Here is a 27,838-nt window from a genome sequence, read left to right as displayed (position 1 = left end):
TGTCTGAAGCCAAAGCGGCGTGGGCCTCGAGTGTTCTGGGTGCTTTGCACCTGTGTCACTGTAGTGGGATGGCTGGGGCTGGCATGGACTTGGGGCCCAGGGCTCACGGAGGTGGCAGACCGGGTAGGAGTGCTCAGACCCTGTTCCCATCCACACTAGCAAGGTCAAGGGGGAAACATAAACCATGGTGCTAACCTGTTCCTCTGGCCAGAAAATTCTAGCAGCTTCCCCACCATTTGGCCGGATTCTGTGGCTAGTTCTTTTAAACAGTGGTTTTCTTGTCTGTGCCCCAGGGCATCTGTGGCTGGTGTGGGCTAGGGGCCCGGTGCTGGCTGAGGCTGTGGTGGTCAGAGCCCTGCTCCTGGCTGTACTATCACGGTGGAGGAGGAGTGTAAACCGTGGTGCTAACAATCTCCTCCAGCCCAGAGCAGTGCCTGCAGCTCTCTTGCCATTTGGCTGGGTTCTAGGGCTGCATCTTTTATATACTAGTTGCCCTTTAAAGCCGTGGCTTTTTTTGCCCTGTGTCCCAGGGCAGAGGAATCTGCTCTCGGTCTCAGTACTATCCCTTCACACTGTGTCTAGGGTGGGAGTTCTCTTCGTTACTGTGTCATCATCTCTCTTGCTGTTCTCTTACTGTGCAGAAGCTGTTCAGGTGGCCCTTATTAGTTCTTCAGAGAAGGAATTGGTCAATAAATAGGTATAGATTTGGTATGTCTATGGAGGCAGTGAGTTAGGGTGTTCTTACACCTCCATCTTGGAATGGACCTCTGAGCATTAATTGGGAAAAGTGATGTTGTGAATATGTCTACCCTATAGCATCTTCCAAAATGAATAATAATTCATTTTATCAGGAACTAATTCTGGTAAAAAATAAATGGGGGGCGCCTGAGTAGTTTAGTCGGTTAAGCGTCCGACTTTCGCTTAGGTCATGATCTTGCGGTTCGTGGGTTCGAGCCCCGCGTTGGGCTCTGTGCTGACTGCCAGCTCAGAGCCTGGAGCCTGTTTCAGAGTCTGTGACTCCCTCTCTCTCTGACCCTCCCCTGCTCACACTGTCTCTCTCTCTCTCTCTCTCTCTCTCTCTCTCTCCCTCCTAGAAATAAATAAAACATTAAAAAAAATAAATGGATGATATAATTGAAATTTCTTTCCCTCTTTCTTTGCTCTCTTTTCAGTTCACTCTTGCTCTAGCTATACTCTTGACTATACTTCATTATTAAAATACTGAAGTATTGAGGTGACTATTTCCGTCAGTAGGTGATTCTTTCTACTAACTGCTGTTAAGCTTGTTTCAGTTGTTAGAAATAGAATGTTCACCTTGGCAGGCTGCGTGTGAATTTTAAGTTACTGGGTTTGTTTAAGTAGACTGTAGCATTGAGGATATGTTCATCTGCCATGTGTAAACATGGGCATCAATGAACTTTTGTTGATAAGGAAGTGAAACTGATGCATTTTAATATAAATCTCCCAATATAAAATATCTCTAATTCTGAGTTCTGCCAGGAAGTTGTCATATCTTGTGTGTGAAAGGCTTTTACCATCATTGTTACATATTAAGTGGGCATAGTTTAATATTAATAGCTCCTGAGAATCATGGTTAATTGAGGTCTTTATTTCCTGCATTTGGGTTTTATTTATGCAACAGTTTGGTTGCTTTTTTGTATAAAATGGTTGTGAGTATACCCAATACTATAACAAGGTTCTGGGCTCTTAACTTTGATGAACACCATGCCATTTCCATCAAGCTGCACTCAAAACAGCACAGATGTGAGTCTGGGAGTGGCGTCCCTGCTGCTCTCATGAGCCTTTGTTTGGAGAACACCCTGATTAACCCCCACCCTTCATGGTTCATTGACTCACTGATAGATCAAGTTTAAACTAGTACATATTAGCACATTTGTTACTAACAGAGGAACAGTTGGCCATTCTGTTTTACATTGCTGGCTCAGTGCAAACTGGCGTGCTAAAAAGGTCTATGCTCTAGAGTATGAATTGAGAAGTTCCAAGAGGACTAAGAACTGAGTCAGTCACGTATTACTGCTGACTTCTACCTGTATTTTAACCTTGTGTTATCTATTTGGAGGACGCTTATTCTATTGTGAAATTATGAAAAAATTATTACTGCTTTGAGATTTTTTTTTCAGGGAGTTCAGGAGATTTAAGTGGCTCACTATTGCTTTCATGTTAAACAATTTGTCATAATTGAATGAGGCAGAGCAAGGTAGTAACTGCCTGATGATTTGTGTTTCATTCTTAAAATGTTTTTCAGGGTTCTTTGAAGCTAGTGATTTTACGTGTTTATAGTGTACAGCACTTCTGTATTACATAGAAATGTTTATTGTTTCAAGAGGACTAGAATGTACATGTCTATGTTCTCATGAAAAAAATTAAATGGTCTCCTTTTTATTTATTTTCAATAAATTAAATTCTTAAAACATTTTCCTCTTTCATACCTTACTAACATAGTTTTCAAAGTCTTCAAATGCTTTTATTATTGATATAGTTACTTTTATGGAAGAGTTTTACTAAATCATTTGGCACTGTTTGTCTTGGCTTCATCATTACTCACTGGTGCCATTATTTTGGCCAGCTATGTCTTTGCATTTTCCTTTCTTTGTGAGATGATGAAGCACAAGTGCCCTGATAGAACGGCACCCTGAGTCCAAGCCCAGAGAAGACCATTGAGGCTGCCTTTCTAAACCAGATAATGCTACATCTAGTTTTGGAAGATGGCTGCAAGTAATGGGAAAGGGAGCCATGTGGATGTCTGAGGGGAAAAATGGTCCAAGCAGAGGGAACAATACATACAGAAGGTTGAGCAAGAAAGCCATGTACAGAGGGAGTTAAGTGTGGGAAATGAGGTCACAGACATGTTTGGGGGTAGAGCACGAAGGGTCTTGCAACCTTTGTATGGTTTTTTACTTTTGTTGAGAAAAATGGGGGCCATTTGGGAGTTGTAAGCAAAGGAGTGATAGAACTTTGTTAGAACTTTGAGAGTGAATATTCTGGCTACTAAGTGGAGAGCAGACTCTGAGTGGGGAAAAGGATTGAGGCAGGAGAGCAGTTAAGTGGAAATTGGTATAATCCAGGCAAAGGTAGTGACTTAAATCAGAGCAGGAGCAAGAGAGGCAGTAGGAAGTGATTGACTAGACTTTGGATTTGTTTTTGCAGTTAGAGCTGTCTGGATTTATTGACTTTGTAGGTATGGGGGATATTAAGAGCAAAAAAGTCAATGATGACAACAAGATTTTTTAATCCTATTAGCAAAAATGTCAAATAATATAGAACATGTAAAAAAAAATGGGTATGGGCATCTACAGTGCCATCACTTAGATTATTCTGTCAGTGTGTTTTAAACTATATACAACATGAAATTTCTCCCAGAAGTACTTTAGTATGCATCTCTAGGAAGAAAAAAAAGATTTTACAAATAACCAAATATCATTATCCTACCAAATGAATGAACAATAGTTGCTTATTATTATTGAATACCTGGTCCATACTGAAATTTTCTCCACATTTTCTAAAATGTCTTTTTTAGCTGTTTTCTACTACCTAGTGTTTAATCAAGGATCATTCATCAAATTAGATACAATAAAACCTTGGATTGTGAGTAACTTGTTCTGCAAGTATTCTGCAAGATGGGCTAACATTTCTGATAAATTTTAACCTGATAAATGAGCAATGTCTTGCAATATGAGTAGTATGTGACACTGAGTGTTACAGGATCACAACTGAGCCAATGGTTCTGGAAATCACTTTGATATACAAGTGTTTTGGATTACAAGCATGTTTCTAGAACGAATTATGATTGAAAACCAAGGTTTCACTGTATATTTAAACTACGATACAAAAACATTCCCCTCCTCATTTTTTAAAATTCTGACATTGATTTATGGAAGAGATGAGGTTGCCCTGTAGGTATATTTAGGTTGTCCTGTAGATTTCCTACAGTAATATGGATTGCTGGTTCCCACTTTCAGAAATTCTGGTTCCGTGAGTCTGGTGTGGGGTTGTCTACTGAACAACTGGGTGATGCTGGGTTGTCATTCTGAAGACCACCCTTTGAGCAGTACTGTTGTACCACTGATTGCTTCTTGATAGTGTCATTTAACATGTTCTTCTTTTCTTTTTCTTATAAATTTTATTTCTAATATGAAGGCTTAATTAGGTTTATATTGGACAAGAATACTTCATGAGTGGTACTGGGTACTTCATGTTTCATTATCTCAGGTGATATGCAGTGTCTCACTATCTCATGATGAATGTGGATAAGATAGATTTCCCCAAGGCTAAGATTGTTCCCTGAATCAAAGGGATGATGGCTTGAGCTCTCCATTATAACATTACTATTTGAAACCTGTAGATAATTGTTGGGTAATACTCATGGGCCAGGGAGAATATTTAGTTCTCAATAAATATTTTACTTAATAGTTTAATCACTTATTATCTGTGCCTGAACTAATGGTTTAAATAAAGGTTGATCATGAAAATTTTTATGTTTAGTCATTCTTTCTAAATGAGTCTTATTCTTTTATAAAAAGGTATGTTGTTTCTTCTACTGGTACTGTTTGGTTACTCATAAATATAGTACTTGCTAAAGAGGCAGGATAAATAGGATAAATGCATAATTAGTTATTATTAACTATCAGTTTTCGGAGTAAAGTTTCTGACTGGAGCATGTGGAAAGAGGAAATTCTTTAGTAAAATAGAGAAGACTATGCGTAGCTAGACCCCATTTGGTGTAGGGAAAATCAAAATTTCAGTTTTGAATATGTTAACTCTGAGATGTCTATTAGATATCTGTATTAATTAGATATTAGATCCAGTTGTATAAAACATAAAATACTCTAGCTATTTTACATAAAAAGCCATTTTATAGAGATAATGACGAAATGGTTAGAGGAGAAAGGTTTAGTAAATCGAATATGCTGGTGGCCTACAACTGTTACTGCATTGCTTCCTTTTTCTTTCTCCCACATATGTGGCTTCATGAGATGTTTTCTATGACTGGGAAACTAAGAGAAATAAATGGGTTCTTCATGATATAGTAATTAGCTACTGAAGCATTACAGCCCCACTGGAGTGTTACTAAAAGATAGGGAAAGAAAATTCTTGTGGCGGGCAGAACTTCAGATAATTGATACTAGTTATAAAGGAGTGATGGCCAGAGGGATAGATCCATCTTTTTTTTTTTTTAATTTTTAACGTTTATTTATATTTGAGAGACAGAGTGTGAGCGAGGGAGGGGCAGAGAGAGGGGGAGACACGGAATCCCAAGCAGGCTGCAGGCTCTGAGCTGTCAGCCCAGAGCCCGACATGGGGCTTGAACCCACAAACCCAGACACCCCGGGATAGATCCATCTTAATGCATGGACAGTGGTTAAGAGCTTGCCAAATAGTCAAGAACTTGGAAGAAAAAAATTAGAAGGTTGGTGACAAGGATGTAGGAGGCAGAAGTATATGGTTGGTTTTCACAGAATAAGAACAGAATATAAGATTTGTGATTTGTGTAGAGTCTCACCAAAGAGCATTTATTTCAAAAGAGGAGCTAGTTAGGCAGGCATGGTATCCCATTCTACAGATGTAAGTCAGGGTCTTTTCAGACCATCTCTAAAGCTTACACAATGAGCACATAAACAAAGTCACCTTCATGGGGAGAAATATATGGGTTTACCAGCAAGTACTTCTGCTCACCAAGCCTGATTTGACTCCCATTATTGCTGAGTACTCTGTACCTGTAAACAGATCAGACTTGAGCCTAAATATGGCTCTGTATCTTAGAGCAACCAGTCAACCACTTAGTGTCAGGTTGATTACATTGGAATCCCTCCACTGTGGAAAGTCAGTGGTTAGGGCTCATTGTTATGAATGGATGGATTGGATCCCCTGGATCCATTGGATTGGATTTAGGTATGGACTCGAATTTCCTATTCACTGTGTTACTGACAACACTACCATTTGTGACCCTACTAAATATCTTGTTCAGTGAATTTACATTCTGTACAGCTTTTGATCAAGGGACTCATACATATCAAAAAAAGTGAGGCAATTGGCTGACAACTATGGGATTTGTTGGTCTTACCATGTTTCCTGTTGTATTACATGGTATCCTACCCAGGAAACAAAATTTTGTGAAGTAGTTTCTGTTTTACAAACAGAATACATGGGTCTATGAACCAAGAAATGAAAATGTACATATTATCTCTTAACTTTACCTCCAATGACCCACTCATAAGATTTTTGTTCCCTGCCCCTACAATTCTGAACTCTGTTGCTTTAGAGATGTTAATAGGAGAGAAAAATGCTTTCATACGGGAACATGACAATACTTCAATTGAATTGGACATTGAGAATTAGTTGGCTACATTATTGAACCAATAAATGGAAAAATATAAGCAACAAATGGAAAAAAATAATGAAACTGCTATGCTGCCAAAGATGATCAGTTCTAATTATCAAGGGGAAATAGTATAGCTACTACTACTCAGTAAGAAGACAGTGTCTAAACCCAGTGAGCAACCTGGGAGTCCTCCTAGGAGCAGGATGAAGTGAATAAGCCTATTGTCTAGGAAAAAAAATGGTCAAACTGATTCTAGAAGACATAGAAAATTTAAACAGACCAATTACCACCGAGGCAATAATTTTTGTTGTACTCCTAAGGAGCAAACAAACAAAAAACACTTACTCTGATATTTTCACAGATATATCTACCATGCCTTTTAGGAAAAGGAAACTTCAATACTATTTAAACTATTGTAGGGCATAGAGAAAGAAGTGAAATTCCTAGATTTTATTTAGAATTTGCATGAAATATATACCACCATCTGATGATACAAATCCAAAAAAGGAAAATTATGGATTGGTCTGTTTATGTGTGCCAAGCAACTCTTAAAAAGAATAGATTGATATGTCGTCAACATGATAAATACACATCTCATATAAAGGTTCCATGGGAAAACTTCTGAGGTATTCTCAGTTCAATTCTACAACTGACAAGAGTATCTTTTAACAGCACTATTAGTCATATTCTTCTGGTGGATCCAACCAATGCAAGAAGAAGAGAGAAGAAAAAAATTTGAATAACAGTTGGAAAAGAGAAAGTCAAATTACCATTATTTGCAGATGAAATAATTTTTTTTTAGTTTATTTTTTAAATTTACATCCAAGTTAGTTAGCATATAGTGCAACAATGATTTCAGGAGTAGATTCCTTAATTCCTCTTATTCATTTAGCCCATCCCTCCTCCCACAATCCCTCCAGTAGCCCTTAGTTTTCCCTATTTAAGAATCTTTTATGTTTTGTTCCCCACCTTGTTTTTATATTATTTTTGCTTCCCTTCCCTTATATTCATCTGTTTTGTATGTAAAGTCCTCATATGAGTGAAGTCATATGATATCTGTCTTTCTCTGGCTGACTAACTTTGCTTAGGATAATACCCTCTAGTTCCATCCACGTAGTTGCAAATGGCAAGATTTCATTCTTTTTGATTGCCGAGTAACACTCCATTGTATATATATTCCACATCTTCTTTATTCATTCATCCATCAACATGCTCAACATCCAGGGAAGTACAAAGCCAATGAAACAACTTTTAGCCTGGAAAATCCAAAAGAATAAAGGAAATGTTCGTGATGAACAAAGAAAATTAAGAAATATGTGAGGTGTAGAAATTAATAGTTTTGATAGATGTAGTCAGTTGGCAGTTGGGAGATGAAATTGGGAGCATATTGACAGGAAAAGAAAAGATAAAAAATCTAGTTCAGCATTTAGCTGAAAAATGTTTAACATGGTACTCCATGTTTAACACGGGAGACTTAATATGGAAAAGCATACCATGTTTTTGTATAGAAAGATGACATCAAACTGTTTCTATTTGTTTTCTATTTAATCCCAATAAAATTCCAGTAGAGTTTTTTTTATCCTAGACAAACTGATTTTAAAGATCATGTGTAGGGGTGCCTGGGTGGCTCAGTGGTCTGACTTTGGCTCAGGTCATCATCTCACCACTCGTGGGTTTGAGCCTCGCGTCAGGCTCTGTCCAGACAGCTCAGAGCCTGCTTTGGGCTCTGTGTCTCCCTCTTTCTCTGTCCTCCCCCATTTATACTTTGTCCCTCTCTCTCACAAAAGTAAATAAACATAAAAAGTCACGTGTAAAGACAAGCAAAAATAAACATGAAAATTCTTGAAAGTAATAAAAAGGGAAAGACTACTCTCTCAACAATTAAGTCATTTCAAAACTATAATATTGGAAACATGGTACTGACCTATGAATTGATCAGTGGACTTCAGATTACATGGTTCAGAAGAAATCCAAGCACCGTCAGAAATTTGATATATCTAAAGGTGGCATTTGAAATCTGTAAGAGAAAGATTACCCAATGAGTGATGTTGGGACTGGTGGATAGTTATCTGGCAAAATAGTGAAGTCAAGTTCCAATTTTATACCTCTATTAAGAGAAATTTTAGATAAGATTAAATAAAAATATGAAATAGAGACCATAAAATTATTAGAAGAAAAATATAGTGTTTTCTTGTAACACAAAAGGAAACTATTAAATATGACAAAACACAGAAACCATAAAAAATGATAAATCTAACAATAGGTGCATAAAATTAAAACTCAGAAAAAAAGATCTTTCTGAAACAGAAAAAAATGGCATAAATAAAAATTAAGGCCAATGACACAGAAAAGTAACTCATGTAACAAAAAAAGATTTTCTTATGGTAACATAACAAAGGGAATATGAAGAAAGAAGTAGTTAATGCTATAAACTGACAGTTGATTGAGATACTTTATTTCTCAGCCTCTCTCATAAAAAGAGAAATGTAAATTGAAGTTAGCATGAGATACAATATTGCTCTTATACTGCCAAAGATAAAAAAGTTTGAAAATATTTTGGGTTTTTAAGGGTGTAAGAAAACAGACACTCTGACCCTGGTGGCGCATAAATTGGTAGCGATATTAAATTGCTGACTATGTGCCATGTGCTTTCTAAGCACTTCAAATTGCTTATTTATCATCCATCATGATGAACTTGTGTAGGAAGCACTCTTACTGCCCTCATACTACAGATGAGGAAATTGAAAAACAGAGAATTTAGACAAATAGCCCAAAGTCACAGAGTTGGTGAGTGGGAGAGCCAAGATTTAAAATCAATTACTTTTGCTCTAACACCCATTTTTTGGAGGGTCACAACTCTAAAATGTTTCAACAGCAAGTAATTAGGCAATAGGATAAAGTCTCAAGGGTGCATGCTCCTTGATCCAGTAATTCTTCTTCTAGAAGTTTGTCCTGCAGTTACATGCAAATAGATGCAAAATGATGTTTATTGCAGTATTGTTCGCAGTAAAGGAAGATTGGAAACAACTTAAATACACATCTCCAGGGGACTAGTTAATTAAATTGAGGTTCATCCAGTCAAAATACTAGGCAGCTTTAAAGAAAGTGGGAATGACACTTTATGTGGTGAGATGAAGTCATCTCCAAAATATGGCAAAAGGAAAAAAGATCAAGATCCAGAATAGTGGATAGGGATGCTTCATCTTTGTAAACAGTTACAGAACATATGCTTGTATTTTTATATATGCGTAGAGTATTTCTGGAAGGATTCTCAAAGTGATACCAGTGGTTGTCACCGAGGAGGAGAACTGGCTATCAAGGAATGAGCTGAAAACAGAGATTTTGAATTTTGTACCATGAAAATGTTTGTACAGCAGACAGCTGACCGCGTGATTCTCAAACATAGAGCATTTGCACTGAGATCACTGTGTGAAGAGCATAACCTAGTGCCTCAGACAGACTTGGGTGTAGATTTGAACCTTGGTTGGTCTACTGAGGGGGTCGGCGGCTTTGGAACTCTTCTCTCCCAGCTTTGCCATTGGCTGGAGGGAGGATAAATTCTTAGATCGCCTTGTGTTTGGGGCAAGACCCCACTCCTCACACCCCGCTCTCCAATCCCAGCTGCTGCAAACAATTCTTATTTCTTTCATACCGTGTTAGTGCCTAAAGCCTTCATCAGCTGGATTGACTTTTGTCTAAGGCTCTCTCTATACACCCTCTAACCTGACACCATTCCCGCCCTCCTTCACTCTAGACACTATTCTGCCCTGTGGAATGAATAGTCCACACTGAGTAAAGTCTCCTATATTTTCAACCACTTTCCCCCAAATTTCCCTTATGTTCTTACTTTAGTAGAGAGACCCAGATCTCTCAGGAGTTTATAGCGTCCCTTGCAGCCCTCAGGTGATGGCTGTTTTCTCCGTCTTGCATTTCAGACCACTGATCCTAGAGGTGTTAATGTCTCCATATCTTTCTTGCACCTCACTGCTATTTTGAGACCATTTTCTCTCCTTCCTTGAAAACTCTCAGTATTGATGGTGGGGGGGGGGGGGTCTGGGTGGCTCAGTCAGTTAAGTGTCTGACTTTGGCTCAGGTCATGATCTTGTGCTTCGTGGGTTCGAGCCCCACTTCAGACCCTGTGCTGACAGCTCAGAGCCTGGAGCCTGCTTCAGATTCTGTGCCTTCTTCTCCCGCAGCCCCTCCCCCACTCACATTCTGTCTCTGCCTCTTAAAAAACATAACTAAACATTAAAAAAATAAAAAAATAAAATCCTCAGTATTGAAGCCCAGTTCGTTCGATACCACTGGCTTAGTGCTACTTATTATAGTCATCTGGGCCCAGCATCATCAGCGTCACCTGGGGATTTGTTATAAATAAATTCTCAGACCCCAGATAACGGAGTCTAAAAATCTTGAGGCTGGGACCCAGAAATCTGTGTTTTAAGTAGCCCTTCAGATGATTCTGATGAACATGAAGTTCATCAGATTTTTTTGTTGTCATTATCAGTAACTCAGTCTCACTTTCAAGCATCCTACCCTGCATGTAGCTATTGGCTTCTGCGTTTCTACTTTACTTGATCTGCTCTCCCAACTCCTGAAATTATTCAACCCCCATCCTGAGACTACAATTAATTGATTCTACCATTATTTCATTAGTTCTTAATCCTTATGTTTTCACTTTCCCCTTACCCAGCCACACATTTGACTACTCTTTGACTATTTCTCTTTCACATAAAGCATCTAAAGGATAAACAAATCCTGTCAGCTCTACCTTTAAAATATGTCTGGAATCTAACTTTTCTTGTAATCTCCACTTCACTCCATCCAAACGCAATCATTTCCCACCTGTTCTTACTTTGTCCTTGTACCTACAGTGTCTGCTTTCCACACAGCAGCTTGAATGATTTGCTTAACGCGCAGGGTTATGTTCCAGTGCTGTTCACAAATCACCATGCTTTTCCTCTCACTCAGAACAAAAGCCAAAGTCCTGGGGCACCTGGATGGCTCAGTCAGTTAAGCGTCTGACTTCTGGTCAGGTCATGATCTCACGGTTCGTGGGTTCGAGCCCCGCATCAGGCTCTGTGCTGACAGCTCAGAGCCTGGAGCCTGTTTTAGATTCTGTATCCCCCTCTCTCTCTGACCCTCCTCTGCTCACACTGTCTCTCTCAGAAATAAATAAAAAACATAAAAAAACAGCCAAAGTCCTTTTCAGTGCCTACAGGGCTGGAAGTCATCTGATTTTCCCTGGCCAGGAAGTCATTTCTTCTACCTTGTCCTCCTCCCCTATTTTGGGGTTTCATTTTATCCTTAGACGATATTAACCACTTGACATACTCTAAATTCTCTTATTATTTCTGTCCCCTACCATTAAAATGGAAGCTTCATGAAGAACAAGAAAGTTTCTTGTTCACTGATAGAGCCTTGGCTTTTAGAATGCTGTCTGGCAAATAGTACATGTGCAGTTATTTGTGGTAAATGAATGGACGCTATTTCTATTCCTATGGCCAGAGGTTGACACTACCCTTTTATTCATTCATCAAATATATCATCCTCTGTTATATGCCCTGCCCTAAGGAGATAGGTCATGGAGAAAAACCCACAAAGTCTCCAGTCTAATCTGTGAGAACAAATAGTAAATAGATATAAAATTATATTGCTACAGGAATCAAGATTGGAAAGCGTATGGGCCTGTAGGAACAAATGACAGGGGGAAATGACCTGGTTAGCGTCACAAAGCCAACGGGGGCCATGGAAGTCCTTCCCAAGAAAGTGATGACTAAGGTGAGATCAAGACAAAGAGTACAGGTTAATTAGACAAAGTGGCAACAACAAATGTCGGTGGGCAGACAGGGCAGAGTGAGAACGATGGCACCGTGGTAGAGGGAACATGGTGTGCTAAAGGAGCTGAATAAAGTAGAGAGAGGCTTGAGGAGGGAGCCCAAGAGCAGAGAGGTTGGGGACTTTTTAATTATATCTCTTAATTGCTCCCAATTAAGAAAATCTTTTAAAAATTCTGCTTTATTCAATAGAAATCCCCCTTTCTGATCTCTAACTAGGTATCAAATTGCTACCTAATGTTATATATACTTGGACTCTGGCTTCATAATCATCATATTAAGTGCACCCAAAAGGAAAAGATGAATGAGAAAAATGAATACATGCTCTGGTGAAAAATTGGCTTTGTTGATTTATGTTTAAAAGGACGACAATATATCAGGATGTCTAAGGAATGGAGCATTGTGCTTAATTTAGTTTCTATTGCTATTGTAAACGGGGGCTTAAGAATAAAATTAATTTGTTTAAATCATTTTCTAAGCTTATTTATTTATTTTGAGAGAGCATGAGCAGAGAAGGGGCAGAGAGAGAAAGAGAGAAAGTATCCCAAGCAGACTCCACACTGTCAGTGCAGAGCCCACTGCAGGGCATGATCTTACAAACCATGAGATCATGACCCGAGCCAAAACCAAGAGTCTGATGCTTAGCTGACTGAGCCACTCTGGCATCCCTTTGTTTAAATCTTTTAACAAAGTCTTAATAGTTTTAGCCTCTTTCCTGACTAAGGGGATTGTGTCACAAAGGTTACATTCGTGTCACAAAGGTTACATTGGACATATAGCATACAATTTTATACATGTATATTTATAAGGCTATAAACCTTCAACTACAATGTGCTTATCCTCATAAGCCCCAAATGACTGTTTCTCATTTCCGAAATCATCTGTTACTCCAGAGTCATGATATCGAAAGAAGGGGAAATAAAAATTGTTTTTTATAGCATTTGAGGACTAAACTTGGTGCCTAGATACTTTCCAGGCTGGGACTTTCTCTGTCTGAGCAATGAAGCAGGGTCTTTCGATAAAAATACCAGGTAAGATAAACTTAATTTGGATATTTAATCTGAGTCTTGGCCTCTGAGGTGTAGAACAAGTTTCTTGTCCTTGTCACGTTTTAATGAACGTGAGCCCTAGATTTGTCTGCTTTGTCCTTCCTGGTTAAAGGACAGCAGGTTTGTTTGTTTGTTCGGGCTTTTATTGTCTTTTTGGTTTTTTGCTTGTTTGTTTTTGTTTTTGTTTTACCTGATCCAGAATTGCCGTTAGTTCTCCTCTCTTCAGTCTCCTTTAATCTGGAACATGTCTTCACCTTTCTTTGTCTCTCACGATATTGACATTTTTTTAAGAGTTTAGGGCAGTTATGTTGAGAACGCCCCTCAACTAGAGTTCATTTGAGTGTTCTATTGTTCGGGCCACGTTACACACCACAGAAGTGCTATGTCCTCAGTGTTGTGAAATGCGTATCCCAAGGTATCATGCTAATGTATCCATTTGTAAATTAAGGGTATGGTTAACTTTGATCACTTGACTAAGGAGGTGTCTGCTAGATTTCCCAACTGTAAATGTCCCTTTTAACCCTTTGTAATGAGAACAATAAAGAGGGACAGAGTTTAACAGTAAGTAAATATTTTGTTCCCCAACTGACTGTCACTGATGGTTTACTATGCATTGCTGAGTCTTGCCTGAATCTATTATTAATATAGATGGGTGGTAAACAGAGTTTTTTTTAACTCTGTAATTTCTTCCATATTTATTGTCATTCTACTATAAGACAGTTTTTCCTTCTCCCCCTTAGTATGATTATATTATAGTCTTTACTCCATTTCATATTGTCTGTCCCACGTTGGCAATGGGGGCTCTGAGATTTTGGGTTTTTCATGAGTTGCGTGTGTGCGTGTGTGTGTGTAAATGATACAAAAAGTAATTAATAGAGGCACATAGAATAAAGCGGGAATGAGAAACCAGAGAGGTGAATTCTGCTGGGAATTAGGAAAGGCTTTAGTGAGGAAATGGTGTTTGAGGTGACCTTTTAAAAAGTGGCAAAATTTGGGCTGCCTGCCTAGCTCAGTTGGTAGAGCGTGCCATTTCTTGATCGGAGGGTTATGAGTTTGAGCCCCAGCATGAGGCCTACTTGATAAAAAGAAAAAGTGACAGAATTCTTACAGGAATGGTGATAAGGTAGAATAGAACGGAAGACATTGTCTGAACGAAGGAGGGTCTGGCATACTTGGTATTTGGCAGGTGATTCGGTGGTGCCAGAGCATGATGAGGCAGCTGAAATGGAACGGAAACACCTCTGCACTTTCTGAGTTTCATGCTGGCCTCTGCTTAGAATTTCCTCTCTGGTCCCGCTCCTGCTGTTTTGCTAAGGGATAGGATGAGGTGTGAGGAAGGAGGGAATTCTAAGTAGCGAAAACCACTTGAGCCAAAAGCCCCAGTTGAATACTCCCTTCTCCAGAAAGCCCCTTCCAGATCCCTGGTAAGAATTAACCACCCACCTCTTACACGCTCCCTTGGTTGTTGGTGCCTTTCTGTTAATGAGTCTGTTTTGTCTTGTAAAGTTTCTATTTGCTGGAAATACCTTCCTCCTTTAAATACAAACCACGTCTTAAACACTTGGCTCCGGTTGTCAGCACAAATGCTCAATAAATGTTTCTGGAATACATGGGAGAGGGAGGGGAGGGGATAGGTTAGAGTTGGTTGGGGAAGGGCTCTGAACGACATTTTAAGGGCTCCGGCTCGCCCACAGGCATGAGGAGCCATGGCAGCAGGGCTGATGGAGATGTGATGTGGGAAACCTGGGGGAAGCGGAAGAAGAGTGAGTTGTCCCTGCAGGGACGGAAGGTGTGGAAGCAAATAGTTACCGTCTCGTGGATCCGGGCACTGGTTTGAGTGTAGAATTCAGAAGAGAGAGAAAAACAAAACAAAACAAAAGAAAAACAAAAAAATGGAAGGAATTGAGCGTGGTTTTGAGATTTTAAGACTGAATGATGAGACCGACAAAGGCCTCTTAGCTAAATAGTGAGCACAGGGACAATTACAGAAAATGTAGGCAGTTCAGCATGGTCCTATCTCTTCCTCATTTAACACTCTCCCTGAATTCAACACCGTCTGTGCTGTCAAAAGATTTCCTTCTATCAAATATGATGAGAAATGAAATATCTCTACTTAAAGCACAAAAACCTGACTTTGGTATAATGGACTTTTTCCGTATAAAGAGTGAATGCTAGTAACTGCTTTTTTAGCCTTGAAGAGTGGCTCTATGACAGCAGCTTACCTTGAAAGAAATGATCCTTAGTGTTCTTCTGGCTCCTCGGTCCCTCCTGCACTTTCTAACAGAAAATTTGCTTTGCACCTGCTCCAACTGGGTCTAAGTGATAAGCATCTTGCAAGCCCAGAAAATTGTAGTATCAAATCTCAGCCCCAACTGTGAGGCAGCACTCTCATCGAATCCCTGCTGAAAAGCTTTCTTTCCCAATTCTCAGGGGAAGAGTCCTTTCTCCCCTGGCCCCTTTTCAGGCTTGAACTTCGACCTAACCCTCTTTTTCGCTCCCAGCATGCATTACTCTGGGTGCTTGCCCTGACCCAGCCCTGTGTACTCTGTTCCACCCTGGGCTCATCTACAGGTCAAGCCTGGGTAGCCCTGGGGTCACTGGAGTGCCCAATTCCAATAACGAGCATATTTATCTTAGGAGAGGAAGTGGACCTTTCTGTTCTTAGCAGCCTTTTGCTTTTTTCCCCCAGAAATAAATACTAATGGAACATTTGATGTATTATCTGTGAGTTTGTAAATGTATGTGAACATTGCCTAATAATATTCACAAAGTTGCTTTCATCCACATTTTCCTTCATAAATGCTTTAAGAGGGATATATCTACTTAACTGCTAGGAAAATGTAAGTGTTTTAAAAATAATGCCAAGTTTGGGAAAACTCTTCTAAGAATTTCAGATAAAAACAGCAAATGGCTATTTAAACGGGTGAATAACATTCGAACTGGACTTAGTGTATGGTTTTAAAATGAAAGAAAAAATGCTGATGGAAACTGTTTAACTTTGTCTTTATGATTTCCTCTTAGGTTTTTCAAATAGACCAAAGTCTTTAAAAATAATTCTTAACCCCCAAAGCCACAAAAAAGAAGCTACCCAGGTCTATTATGAGAAGGTTGAACCACTGTTGAGGACTGCAGGAATAAAGACTGACGTAACAAGTAAGTCATTTTCAGAATATAATTTTGCCATTAAAAAATAATACTTAGGAATCAAAATAACCTATATTTGTTCTTAAGTCAAAGTGAGGAAACTACCTATAATATTTAAAGCTTTTTTATGTGCTTCCCTAACCTACCACAGCTAGCTCCAGGATTATAATTTATTTTCTTTTCCCTTTTATTATGTTATTTTTATTAGAATATCAGTGTTTTTCTCTTTAGACCCCCATTTTTTTTTTCAGACTTTAAAAATTATTAGGATTCATTTCAAAGAGAACTGCATACTTTTTGATATCTTCATTGAGATGTTTCCTACTTACACATTATTTCTACAGTTTGGCAAGCAATTGATTTTTTCTCGCTTAACTGTTTGATGTCTTTCCATGGAATCCTTCATTAGGTGTTTTTTGTTCTGACTCTGACCCCTGCTGGTTAGGTCAAAACTAAGCATGTAAGTGCTGGTTTAGATGAATTTAGAGAAGCCAGTAGCTTAAAGTCATTGCCTAAAATAAATAAGGTGCTTAGATTTGTGCTGAGGAGAATAGAAATTGGCCAAAGCTAAAGTTAATAGAAAAAAGATGAGCAAAATCCTTTTCAACTTTTTGAATTTGGTAACCAATATTCCTTTGTTTCCTTTGAGACTCTTATTTTTCCCATGGGGGGTTGACTGAAAAGGAGGGCTGATGGTGTCAAAAATCATAACCCCAGTTTGTCTGATTTCATTTCTATGTAATGTCACTAACATACAGTGCAAAATTGTAGTAAATTTAAGTTGATGAAGAGTATTGCATAGTAAAACTATTCAGGAGACAAAGTCAGAATGTACTTGGGTTCTCCTAGTCCCATTTATAAGTTCCTTTGGAAGGAATTCAGAACGATGTGGTTTTGCTCAACTGTAACCATGGAGATGGGTTTCACAATATAAATAAGACTTGATGCCCTCACCTCTGACTTGATGGATGGAGGTAGAAGGAAGTTCCTTACAAGAAGTAAACAAAAACAAAAACAAACAAATCACTGAACCTTATATTTTTAGGAAAGTCAGCCACCCCCAAAGGTATCTATTACAATGGAGGTTCAAGAGTAACTATCATGAAAAATACAAGAGGAATTTCTGAACTAAAATAAAATTGTAGTTAGAAGTTAGTCTTTTACCTTTGTGGCTTTTGATTCGCTTAGAAGTGATTTGTAAGGAAAAGAAACAATGCAAATCTATCGTTCCTTTCCAATGAAGATTTTCAAAGATGGGTAGAAAGAAAAGTTTCAAATTGGTATTAGGATGAAACAATTAAAAGCTGAATAAACTGATTGGCAAACTTAACCTTAAGTATTTTGTTTCATTGATTTAATATCCAGAAGTTTGATGTAGATACTACTATATGTCATTCAGTTCAGGATGTGTGTTGTACCCATAATATCTTTGGAATTCTTTTTTTTTTAAATAGTTTATTGTCAAGTTGGTTTCCATATAACACTCAGTGCTCATCCCCACAAGTGCCCTCCTCCATGCCCATCACCCCCTTCCCCTCTCCCCCACACCTATCAGTCCTCAGTTCCCAACATTCAAGAGTCTCTCATGGTTTGCCTCCCTCCCTGTCCCCCCACCCCATTTCCCCCCTTTTTCTCCCCCACGGTCCCCCGTTAAGTTCCTCCTAATCCTCCTATATGTGCAAACATATGGTAGCTGTCCTTCTCTGCCTGACTTATTTCGCTCAGCATAACCCCCTCAAGGTCCATCCATGCTGCTACACATGGCCAGATTTCATTCTTTCTCATTGCCATGTAGTATTCCATGGTATAGATGAACCACATCTTCTTGATCCATTCGTCCGTTGATGGACCTTTAGGCTCTTTCCATGTTCTATTGTTAATTTTTTGAGGAAACTCCACACTGTTTTCCAGAGGGGCTGTACCAGTTTACATTCCCAACAACAGTGTAGAAGGGTACCCATTTCTCCACATCTTCGCCAGCAGGAATTCTTTCATTAATTTGCTTTGGCTTCTTCAATTTTGACTTCATCTTAAATTTGATCTTTCCCATCATCATAAAATGGTTCAGGGGATCGGATCCCTTCTTCATTCAAATCAAATGGGATGGGGAAAGGTGTGTATATGTGAGAGATCTAACACGCTTTAATACTGAACAAGGATTAAAATCTCTTCCTGTCAGTTTGACTGTCTTATTATGTGTGGCCAACCTGGAGCAATTACTCTTTTAACTATTCAGACCCTTTCCATAGGCTGGAAGTAGGACTCCCTTTTCCTGAAGGTTGAAAATACCTACACCAAATCTGGTTTCTATTGGGGGCGGGGGGTGGGGAAGGCCCAAATGGCTTCTGAAAAGGCTCCCAACAATGTACACTAGAGGAAGTTTAAATCCAGATTCTGGATGAGGCCACACTCAGGAATTTGCTCAATATGCATTAATCTGAAGTTGGTTTAGCAAAGATGATTCTGCCAGCAGAATAGAAATTAGGAAGGAAGTGAAAGAGAATAAAGGAAAGAAAACTGGTAGGTAGACTGGTAGATGATGAAATATGGCCTAAGGCAGAGGAAATGAGAAGAATGCACTTTCCTCCTTTTGTATTGGAGAGAAAAGTTTTATGTCCTTGGGCTCTTTTTCCCCTACATTTATAAATATTACTGAATAGTATATTTAGTTTAATGTAAAATAAAATTAGAACATTACATAAAGCAAATTTGGAATTTTCTTATATATTTGTGCAGAATGGCTAATTATTAGCTGCCTAACACTCCTCCTACAGGCAAAGTTATAAAATTGCATCTTTTGCTTATAAACCCCTGTGGTATGTACATTAGCTAAATATTTATATTTTAAAAGTTTCCTATTTTGTGTGAAGGACTGAATACACATGTGGATGCTTGAAAACTTTAGAATCTTCTGCCTGAATCACACTACTGTTTTGTACTTTGAGTCAGGTAATACATTTGAAACTCCTTGCATATTATGAAGTGCTATAGAAAGATGCTGTGCATATCTGTTTTATACATTATGTAACAGGAAGATTCAATTCACACCTTGAAAGAAAAAAAATACCTGAATAAATCAGAAAAGGTATGTATTTTCTACGTGTCCGGTGTGACCATTATTTTAACATGTGTACATTGCTGAGTCTAAACGGAGTATAAATTACATAATACATTCTACACGATGATGTATTCACAAGGAGATAGCATTATATAAATGAGGAAGGATTTGAAAAATTCTAGCTAGATGTATACATTTAAAGATCATCTTCTATATATTTCTTTCAAAAAAGAACAGCAAAATTAATAATTGGACTAAAAAAATGGGTAGAGGATCTGAATAGCCATTTTCCCAAAGAAGACCTACAGATGGCCAACGGGAACATGAAAAGGTGCTCAGCACCACTAATTAGCAGGGAAATGCAAATTAAAGCCACAATGAAATATATCACCTCACATCTGTTATAATGGCCGTTATCTAAAAAGACAAGAAATAACAAGTGTTGGTGAGGATCTGGAGAAAAAGGAACCCTTAGAACCCTTGTGCACTGTTGGTGGGATGCAAACTGGTGCAGCCACTGTGGAAAATAGTATGGAGATTCCTCAAAAATTTTAAAATAGAACTACCATATGATACAGCAGTTATACTTCTGGGTATTTATCTAAAGAGCACAATAACACTAACTCAAAAAGATATCCTCACCTTCACATTTCATTTCAGCACTATTATAACAGCTGTGACATGGAAGCAGCCTAGGTGTCCATCAATGGATAAAGGGATAAAAAAAAAAAAAATGTGGTGTGCCTATATACATGCATATGTACAATAGACTATTTGGGCCATGAAAAAGAAGGAAGTCCTGACATTTTTAACAATAGAATAGACCTTGAGGGCATTATGCTAAGTGAAATAAGTCAGAGAAAGATAAATTTACTATATGATCTCACTTATATGTGGAATCTTAAACAAAAGCAACTGAACAGGTACATTCAGAGAACACATTGATGGTTGCCAGAGGTGGGGTAGGAGAAATGAGTGAAGGGTCAAAAGGTACAAACTTCTAGTTAAAAAAAAAAATCACATTAACAAAAATATACTTTTCATTTTAGTTACAACTGAAACCCTGACTACTTCTGAGTATAGAGCAACATCTTTTGAAATAGTTGGGCTGAAGCTGCATTCTCCCTCTGCTCCCACCACAAATACAGTATCTTATCTAATAACAGTATCAGAAAAACTTCTGGAAGAACTTAGAAAAGAGAGTTATTTTTTTCTAATAACTCGTTGACATGTGAGTCATAGAAAAACGAGTGGTAAGCCTGTGTTTACCTTGTCTTTATCTTACCCCCAAAACAGAGCAGACTTTAGGAATTACACTGTTTAAGGCCGGAGAGAATTTTTGAGAGGTCATGGATTCATAGGATAATTCATAAAACAATAAAGTGAAAAAAGGCAACAGAGAAATCAAATGGAAGGAACTTTAGAAGCCATCTGGCTTAATTTCCCCTATGTGGTGGAGTTTAGGGATGGAATGCATGGATGAGTTCCCAGCCTTTGCTTGAGCACCCTATGTTAGTATCTGCCTTTACTGGTGAATACTGTTAGACATTCTTATCTCGTGTTCAGGGTCACTGTGCCTTTGTGCACATTAGAAAAAGGCCTCTATTTTTTTTGTGTCAACTTATGGAAAGGTGTCCTTATTTCTGGGCTGATTCAGCCCAAGGTCACCAGCATATGGAATAGGTATACTCGCTAGATTGATTGCAAACTTATCTGCCCCTTTGACCAAATGCCTTTGTGCAAGGTATAAACTGCATGAAGACCTTGGGAGCTGATTTTTGTCTCCTTGTAATTTTTAGAGTCAGTGTTCTCTTTTGGAGTAATACAAAATAAATGTGTCTCATCTTGCATATAAGAGTCACTGAAATATTCAAAACATATTATGTCTGCCCTTGATCTCTCTCATTCATGAGGGCAATTCCATCTCCTTCATTCAATCTTTTCATGAACAAAGCTGCTAGACCTTACCATACTCCCCATCATTATCACACCAAAGATACTTCTATGAATTTAGCCTTGATCCCTGTCAGCTCAGAGCCCATGGGAGTGCCTAGTCACCAGATAATTTTTACGCCCTGTCTGGCCCTGGTGGAATTATCATGAAAGTGGAGTTTGTTGTCAGTTTCGTTTTTAAAAAATTTCCTCCTTGTAGGGTCATGAGTTTAACTTTTAATACTTTTAGNTTTGTCTTTCCTAAAGTCCTCCTTCCTTGGATATGCTCTTGTTATTACTGATCTGACCCAGCAGAAAGCTAGGCAATTTGATTAAACCGAGCCATAAAAGATGCTAGAAAGCTGAGGTAATATAACTTTCCAATTTTACCTATATTTTAATAAAAATCTGGATAGTACCTGTTCATATATGGTATCCAGCTAAAGAGAGATTTCTGGGTGAAAGGTTATTTTTGTTATCCCTTAAATAATTATGGATGTATATAGCCAATCTTGTTTCTAATACTCAGATGTCAGGGAGTCAGAGTTTTGTCTCTGGAGACAATAAAGGATCATCAGTGGAGGTTATGTAGGAAAAGGATTTGATCAAATAAATGAGAAAGTCATTCTGTCCTGAGTAGGATAAAGACTGTTGTACTCTCTTCATTAAACAATGGCAGTGGCTGGATTATGGGTACTGGTTTGAGATGTGATGCTAGAGCAGTACAGACCAAAACAACTGGTCTTGGCCTTGGAGTGGTTGGGAAAGGAAGGAGGGGGACAAGCTAGGAATTAATTTTCCTGTCTTGGGTAGCAAAGAGGGGATGGTGGAACAATATATTTGAGAGGCAATATGAAGGTGGAAATAACAGATTAAATTTTGAGCTCACTAAGTCTGAAGTACCTGTAGAACAGGAGAGAAAATGCCATCTCAATATCTTAGCCTATAATAGAATTTTATTACCAGACTAAGAAACCTTACCTTAAGCCCAAAATCTCATCTGATTTTATTTCAGCTTATCACTCAGCATTAACCTCCTTACTTTCCCCCAATCTTCTCTTCTTGAGGAAGTAATATTTAAAATGAAGGTTAGGGTGAGTGGGGAAATCCCAACACTGAGAACTGAGTTTAAAGCCTTGTAAAGAGTGGAGCCTCCAAATTTCCTGACTAGAAAGGGCATAAGGTGTCATTCTCAGCAGAAAAGGAAAGCAAGTGAAAGAAAAGGCTAGTAGTAACCTTTTGACACTATATTTGCCCAGCAGTCTACCCTTTACCTGGCTCTTTCTGACTCCATGGCCCATAATATCCTGTTTAAATGCATATTTCAATTCCTTCTATTATAGCTAAATAGTAGTCCTGATTATTCTCTATCCTTTTTCCCTATATTATTTTTCTTTATAATCATTTCTTGCCACTTCATATTGTACAGTCATGTTTTATTTTTTAAAAAATAAATTTTTGAGAGAGAGCACGAGTAGGGGGAAGGGCAGAGAGAGAGGGAGACACAGAATCCAAAGCAGGCTCCAGGCTCTGAGCTCTCAGCACAAAGCCCAGTGTGGGGCTCAAACCCATGAACTGTGAGATCATAACCTGAACCCAAGTCAGATGCCTAACCAACTGAACCACACAGGCTCCCCTGTACACCCATGTTTTAAAATTAGTGTCTAGTGTTTTCCTCCAGAATGTGAGCTCCCTGACACCAAGCACTTCACTCCTTTTGTTCATTTTCCTACTATATTGTGATCAAGTTTCTTTCATCTTTTCTTTGTTCCAGGTCACTATTTTTTTTTTAACTTTTAACATGTCATTTACAAAATCAGTCTTCTTGGATAATTTGCATCAATATATAGTCAAACTCTACCTACAAGATCAAAGAAATAGAATAGTATTTAAAATTTTTCCTAAACAAAGATAGCATTTAGCCATAGCATAATTTTAAAGCTAATTTTGAATTGGATTTGAAAAGCTTTACCAAAGGAAGCTTTTGCATAAAAAGCGAGATTTGACCAAGTGATTCTCAGCATAAACATTTCTTCATAATATCATTAAGTATTTTCACCGTATATATATAACATTTTGTATTTTGAAGTTTGCAACTACTTGCTGAGGCTATCCTTGATCAACACAATCATTTATGATAACCTTCCAAGCTTATTAATATTAATATTTTATACTTCATTTTCTTACAGCTTTCTTCTGATTAGAATTTAATCGGGAGAAGTTGTATTCACGTGAATGTTAACAGCATTTGAATAAGCTGAGGGAGAATTACAATGTAATGCTGCTGGACACAGAATGATCCTTTTAGACACCAAGACTAATAATTTCTAACAATATCTAAAAACATTGTGGGAAAAGCTTGAACCATGCTGGCACCAGGGACAGACAGGCATGAAAGATTAATGTAATCTTGCATATAATGATGCACATTCTTACACAAAAAATCCATCTGCAGTGTCATGTCAGTCAGCAGAAATCTTTGATGGGAGGATACAGCTGGGCTGTCTCTTCTGGCAACGCTGCTGTAGAAAATGCTAAATGTGGCGGGGATGCTTGGTGCCGTCTGCAGTGTGCCAGTTTACCCTGTCTCCACTGGCATTTACGATACTGCATAGGGCCTCGTGACTGTAGAGACAGCGATAGGGAGTGACAGATTCATTTCCTCAGAGGATCCGGCTCCGGTGGGTCCATGCCGCCACCCTCCTCAGCTTTGGGTCTGTTATCCTTGGTGTTGGCTTTGCTTCCTTTTTTCACATCCAGCTCCTCGTCTTTTTAGTCTAGTGGTTCCAGATACACATTCTTCTAGTATGTAAATCTTACACCAACCTTTCAACTAATTTATTCATGTAAGGTTGCCAAAGCGATTTAACATTGACTGTCTGATACCAGCTAATATGCCTTATTTTCAAAATACTGCTGCTCTTAGGCGTCTGATTTAAAGGAAATGTATCTTATTTGTCATAGCAGGAAGGGAACACTGAACAGACAGGCACCAAGATGAATGATCTCACTGCTCTGTGTGGGATATCCCCAAATGACTTACGTAGTTGGAACAAATATATGACCCTCTTTTGCATAAAGCTATAAAACACATCAGGCAAGTAGCATTTAATCCCCTTTCCCATGGTTAAAATATAAATATTCAAGAATAAATGTTGTTTTGTGACCTGACCATATGTTTATGATATTATTTTGCCAAACTAAGTTAAAAAGCATAGATCGTTGTTTAAAACTTTCACCTTTTGTGTGTGTGTTTGTTTTAAAATAGTAACAGAATATGAAGGGCACGCTCTGTCGCTGCTAAAGGAATGTGAACTCCAGGAATTTGATGGGTAGGTTATATTATCAATCTGTATTATGTCATGTAGCTTATGTTATGAAATGTTTTTAATAGTTTTTAGTGACATATTTGGGACTTATAAATATTTCTGCATTCATGGTGGATGTAATTAGATTCTATTTCATTCATATCTATGTAATAACAACTAATGATGATAATACAGCCTGGTCGTCTACCTCTCAGGGTCAGGCATAGGAAAGCAAAAGGAGAAATCTATATAAGTACCAGGAAACCAAAGAGTACCACATTGTACTGACCTAAGGTGCATATATTTGCATCTGCAGTCCTTAATTCTTTGGCTTTAAACATATGAATCTCTAGAAAAGCATTGATGGAAGATATTATATTATACTAGTCATATAGTATAACCTAACTGTGATCTTCTTTTGCAAATTTATTGATAGTGTTAATAGCTACCCACTGTTTAGTTTGGCTGTGATTGAGGGTAAATATTTTACAAAAACAAATATATTATTTTCAGTATGAATAAAAGATGCTTATTTTAATTCTTTTATAATTTAGTGGCTACCAAGTAAGTGTGTCATCTACACTTAATAGGCATTGGAAACTGTCACTGGCAATACATTGCTGGAGTGCATAGAAATTGTTCACTGTCTTGCAAACATTAGAAGCAAGGCAAGTGACTTACTCTTTAATGGCCATTTAAAAAAAGTAGGCAAATCAATTTGCTAAAGTGATGGTTTGATGTGGAAGACAAAACTATATTATTTTAGGGAAGATTTTTTTGCAAGGGTTAACATTTCAGAGTTTTAAAAGGTGGCAAGTCTGTGAATGATTTGTGTCACATGATGATGGGCAGGAAACGACAAAATTCTCATAATATTGGGAAGGAGAGTTGTGTCTTTTTACTGTAGAGTGAAAGGCTTTGCTTTTCCCAAAGAATTATTGGAATGTTTTAGGGAGGAAAGTGATGCAATCAAAATGGCATTAGCAGATTGTTTTTCCAGAAATGCTTAGTATTTTTTGGTAAGAAACAGTATTAGTGTATGAAGAAGAAAGGTTGATAGGTAAAACAAGACTTTTCTTAAAAAGCTGATTTATTTATTTTGAGAGAGAAAGAGCATGAATGAGGCAGGGGCAGAGAGGATTCCAAGCAGGCTCCATGCTGTCAGCGCGGAACCCAATGCGGGGCTTGATTCCAAGAACCCTGAGGTCATGAGCTGAGCCTGAATCAAGAGTCGGATGCTTAACTGACTGAGTCACCCAGGGGTCTCCAACCCAGACTTTTCTAAAAGGAATTTAAGGGGAGTAAATCTAGATGGCAACATTATATAAATATTGAGGATGAAGAGTATGAGGTAGGGGATTACTTAAGAGCTTTATACTTAAAGCTAGACAGATTGATTAACAGGCTACATTTGGGAAATTATCTTTCAAGTATACAGTTTAAGAAAAGTAATTGGAGGAATCATGCCCATGAGCTACCACCTTAATATGCTGCATAGTCACACAAATTGTGAGTACGTAAGTGTGTCTGTAATGCAAGTAAGTCCTTTTTTCAAAACATGATTATATAAATAATGAGGGTAACAGATGATATAGATATTAGACCTGGTCCTGCCCATCAGCATTTTGAAGTATTCCACTAAATGTGGTATGTATAAATAAGTTCCACCAGTAATTATATTAGGTAAGGAAGAAGAAGAATTTTGCAGAATGATGAAAGACTATTGCTCAAGTGTAGTATAACAGTGCTGTTTTCTTTAACTGAAAATACTTAAATTTTTATTTCACATGGCAGGTGTTGTTATTTATAGCAGTGTGGCCTTAAGTGCTACACAGATCTCTTAGTTATCATCCATGTTTAAAAAATTTTTTTAATGTTTATTTTTGAGAGAGAGTGAGTGAGAGCCAGAGAGTGAGCGAGAGCCAGAGAGAGAGAGAGAGCCAGAGAGAGAGAGAGAGAGAGAGAGAGAGAGCACACAAGGAGGGGAGGAGCAGAGAGGAAGGGAGACAAAGAATCTGAAGCCAACTCCAGACTGTCAGCATAGAGCTCAATGCAGAGCTCGAAACCAGGAAGCGTGTGATCATGACTTGAGCTGAAGTCAGACGCTTAACTGACTAAGCCACCCAGGCACCCTGTATTATCCACATTTTTTTAACCACATAGTTTGATCTAACCATTCTATGATCTAAGTTCCAGTGATTTAACAGTTTCTGAATTCTACAGCATGCTGATTTATTTAGGACTTCTAATAATTTAAAATGTCTATTGAAAATCATCTATTTTCTAAGATTCCTTAAATATCTCATTTATTTTCATGGGCCCAATTTTTCACACTGGGAGCTAGGAAAACCTAGTAAAATGCTAATTTTAAGTTACTCCACTTAGAAGTATGTAGATAGGTATACGAGGAAAACAATGGAAACAGTTTCTTTAGACACTTTAAAAGAACAATTCTTCATATGTCTGAGTTCTGTTATTTTGGTTTTTAGATTCCACATATAGATATTATATCTATCTTTCTCTACTTTAGTTCACTTAGCATAATACCCTCTAGGACCTTCCATGTTGTCACAAATGCCAAGATGAAGAGAAAAGGTTGGTGGGTGCAGGTGGGGAGGAGAATGGGGAATGGGTGAAATAGGTGAAGATCAGGAGGCATAGACTTCCAGTTATAAACACTTCAGAGAAGTGTAATGCACAGAATGATGGCTGTAGTCAGGCATAGTGTTTTGCATGTTTGAAAGTTGCTGAAAGAGATCCTGAAGGTTCTCCTCACAAGAAAATAATTTTTTTGGTAATACGGTGTGCTAATGGCTGGTAATTAGACTTCTTGTAAAGATCATTTTGCAATGCATACACAGATTGAATCATGTTATATACCTGACACTAATAAAATGTTACATGTCAAATATACTTCAGTTGAAAAGAGAAAACAATTTTCTCACAAGTATTTGAAAATGGAATCCACTCCACTTGTGAGTTCTTTGTTTCTGAACTTGCTCAAAGAATGGTTATTGGAGTAGTTTAAAAAAAATTTGTTTTAAATGTTTTATTTATTTCTAGGAGAGAGAGAGAGAGAGACAGCGTAGGCAGGGGAGGGTCAGAGAGAGAGGGAGTCACAGACTGAAACAGGCTCCAGGCTCTGAGCTGGCAGTCAGCACAGAGCCCGA

The 27,838-nt window shown here is 38.2% G+C and overlaps 1 protein-coding gene across 3 annotated transcripts in view; it reads left to right on the top strand.

Moving 5' to 3' along the window:
• The window catches only part of CERKL (CERK like autophagy regulator), a 108,504-nt gene that overhangs the window by 60,569 nt on the left and 20,097 nt on the right, over positions 1-27,838 (top strand). Inside the window, exons 3-4 of one of the 3 annotated variants that reach the window (XM_077776379.1) lie at positions 16,248-16,379; positions 24,629-24,692. The exons of 1 other annotated variant lie outside the window; for it this stretch is intronic. In XM_077776379.1, coding sequence (XP_077632505.1) covers positions 16,248-16,379; positions 24,629-24,692 — 196 coding nt within the window. The remainder of the gene's footprint in view (positions 1-16,247; positions 16,380-24,628; positions 24,693-27,838) is intronic. One more of the 3 variants, XM_077776380.1, reaches the window with a different exon arrangement.

This window comes from Crocuta crocuta, unplaced genomic scaffold (genome assembly GCF_008692635.1).
Source record: "Crocuta crocuta isolate KB4526 unplaced genomic scaffold, BGI_CrCroc_1.0 scaffold17, whole genome shotgun sequence".
NCBI lineage: Eukaryota > Metazoa > Chordata > Mammalia > Carnivora > Hyaenidae > Crocuta > Crocuta crocuta.
Note: the sequence above shows the minus strand (reverse complement) of the source record. Positions and strands in the feature narration are given on the sequence as shown.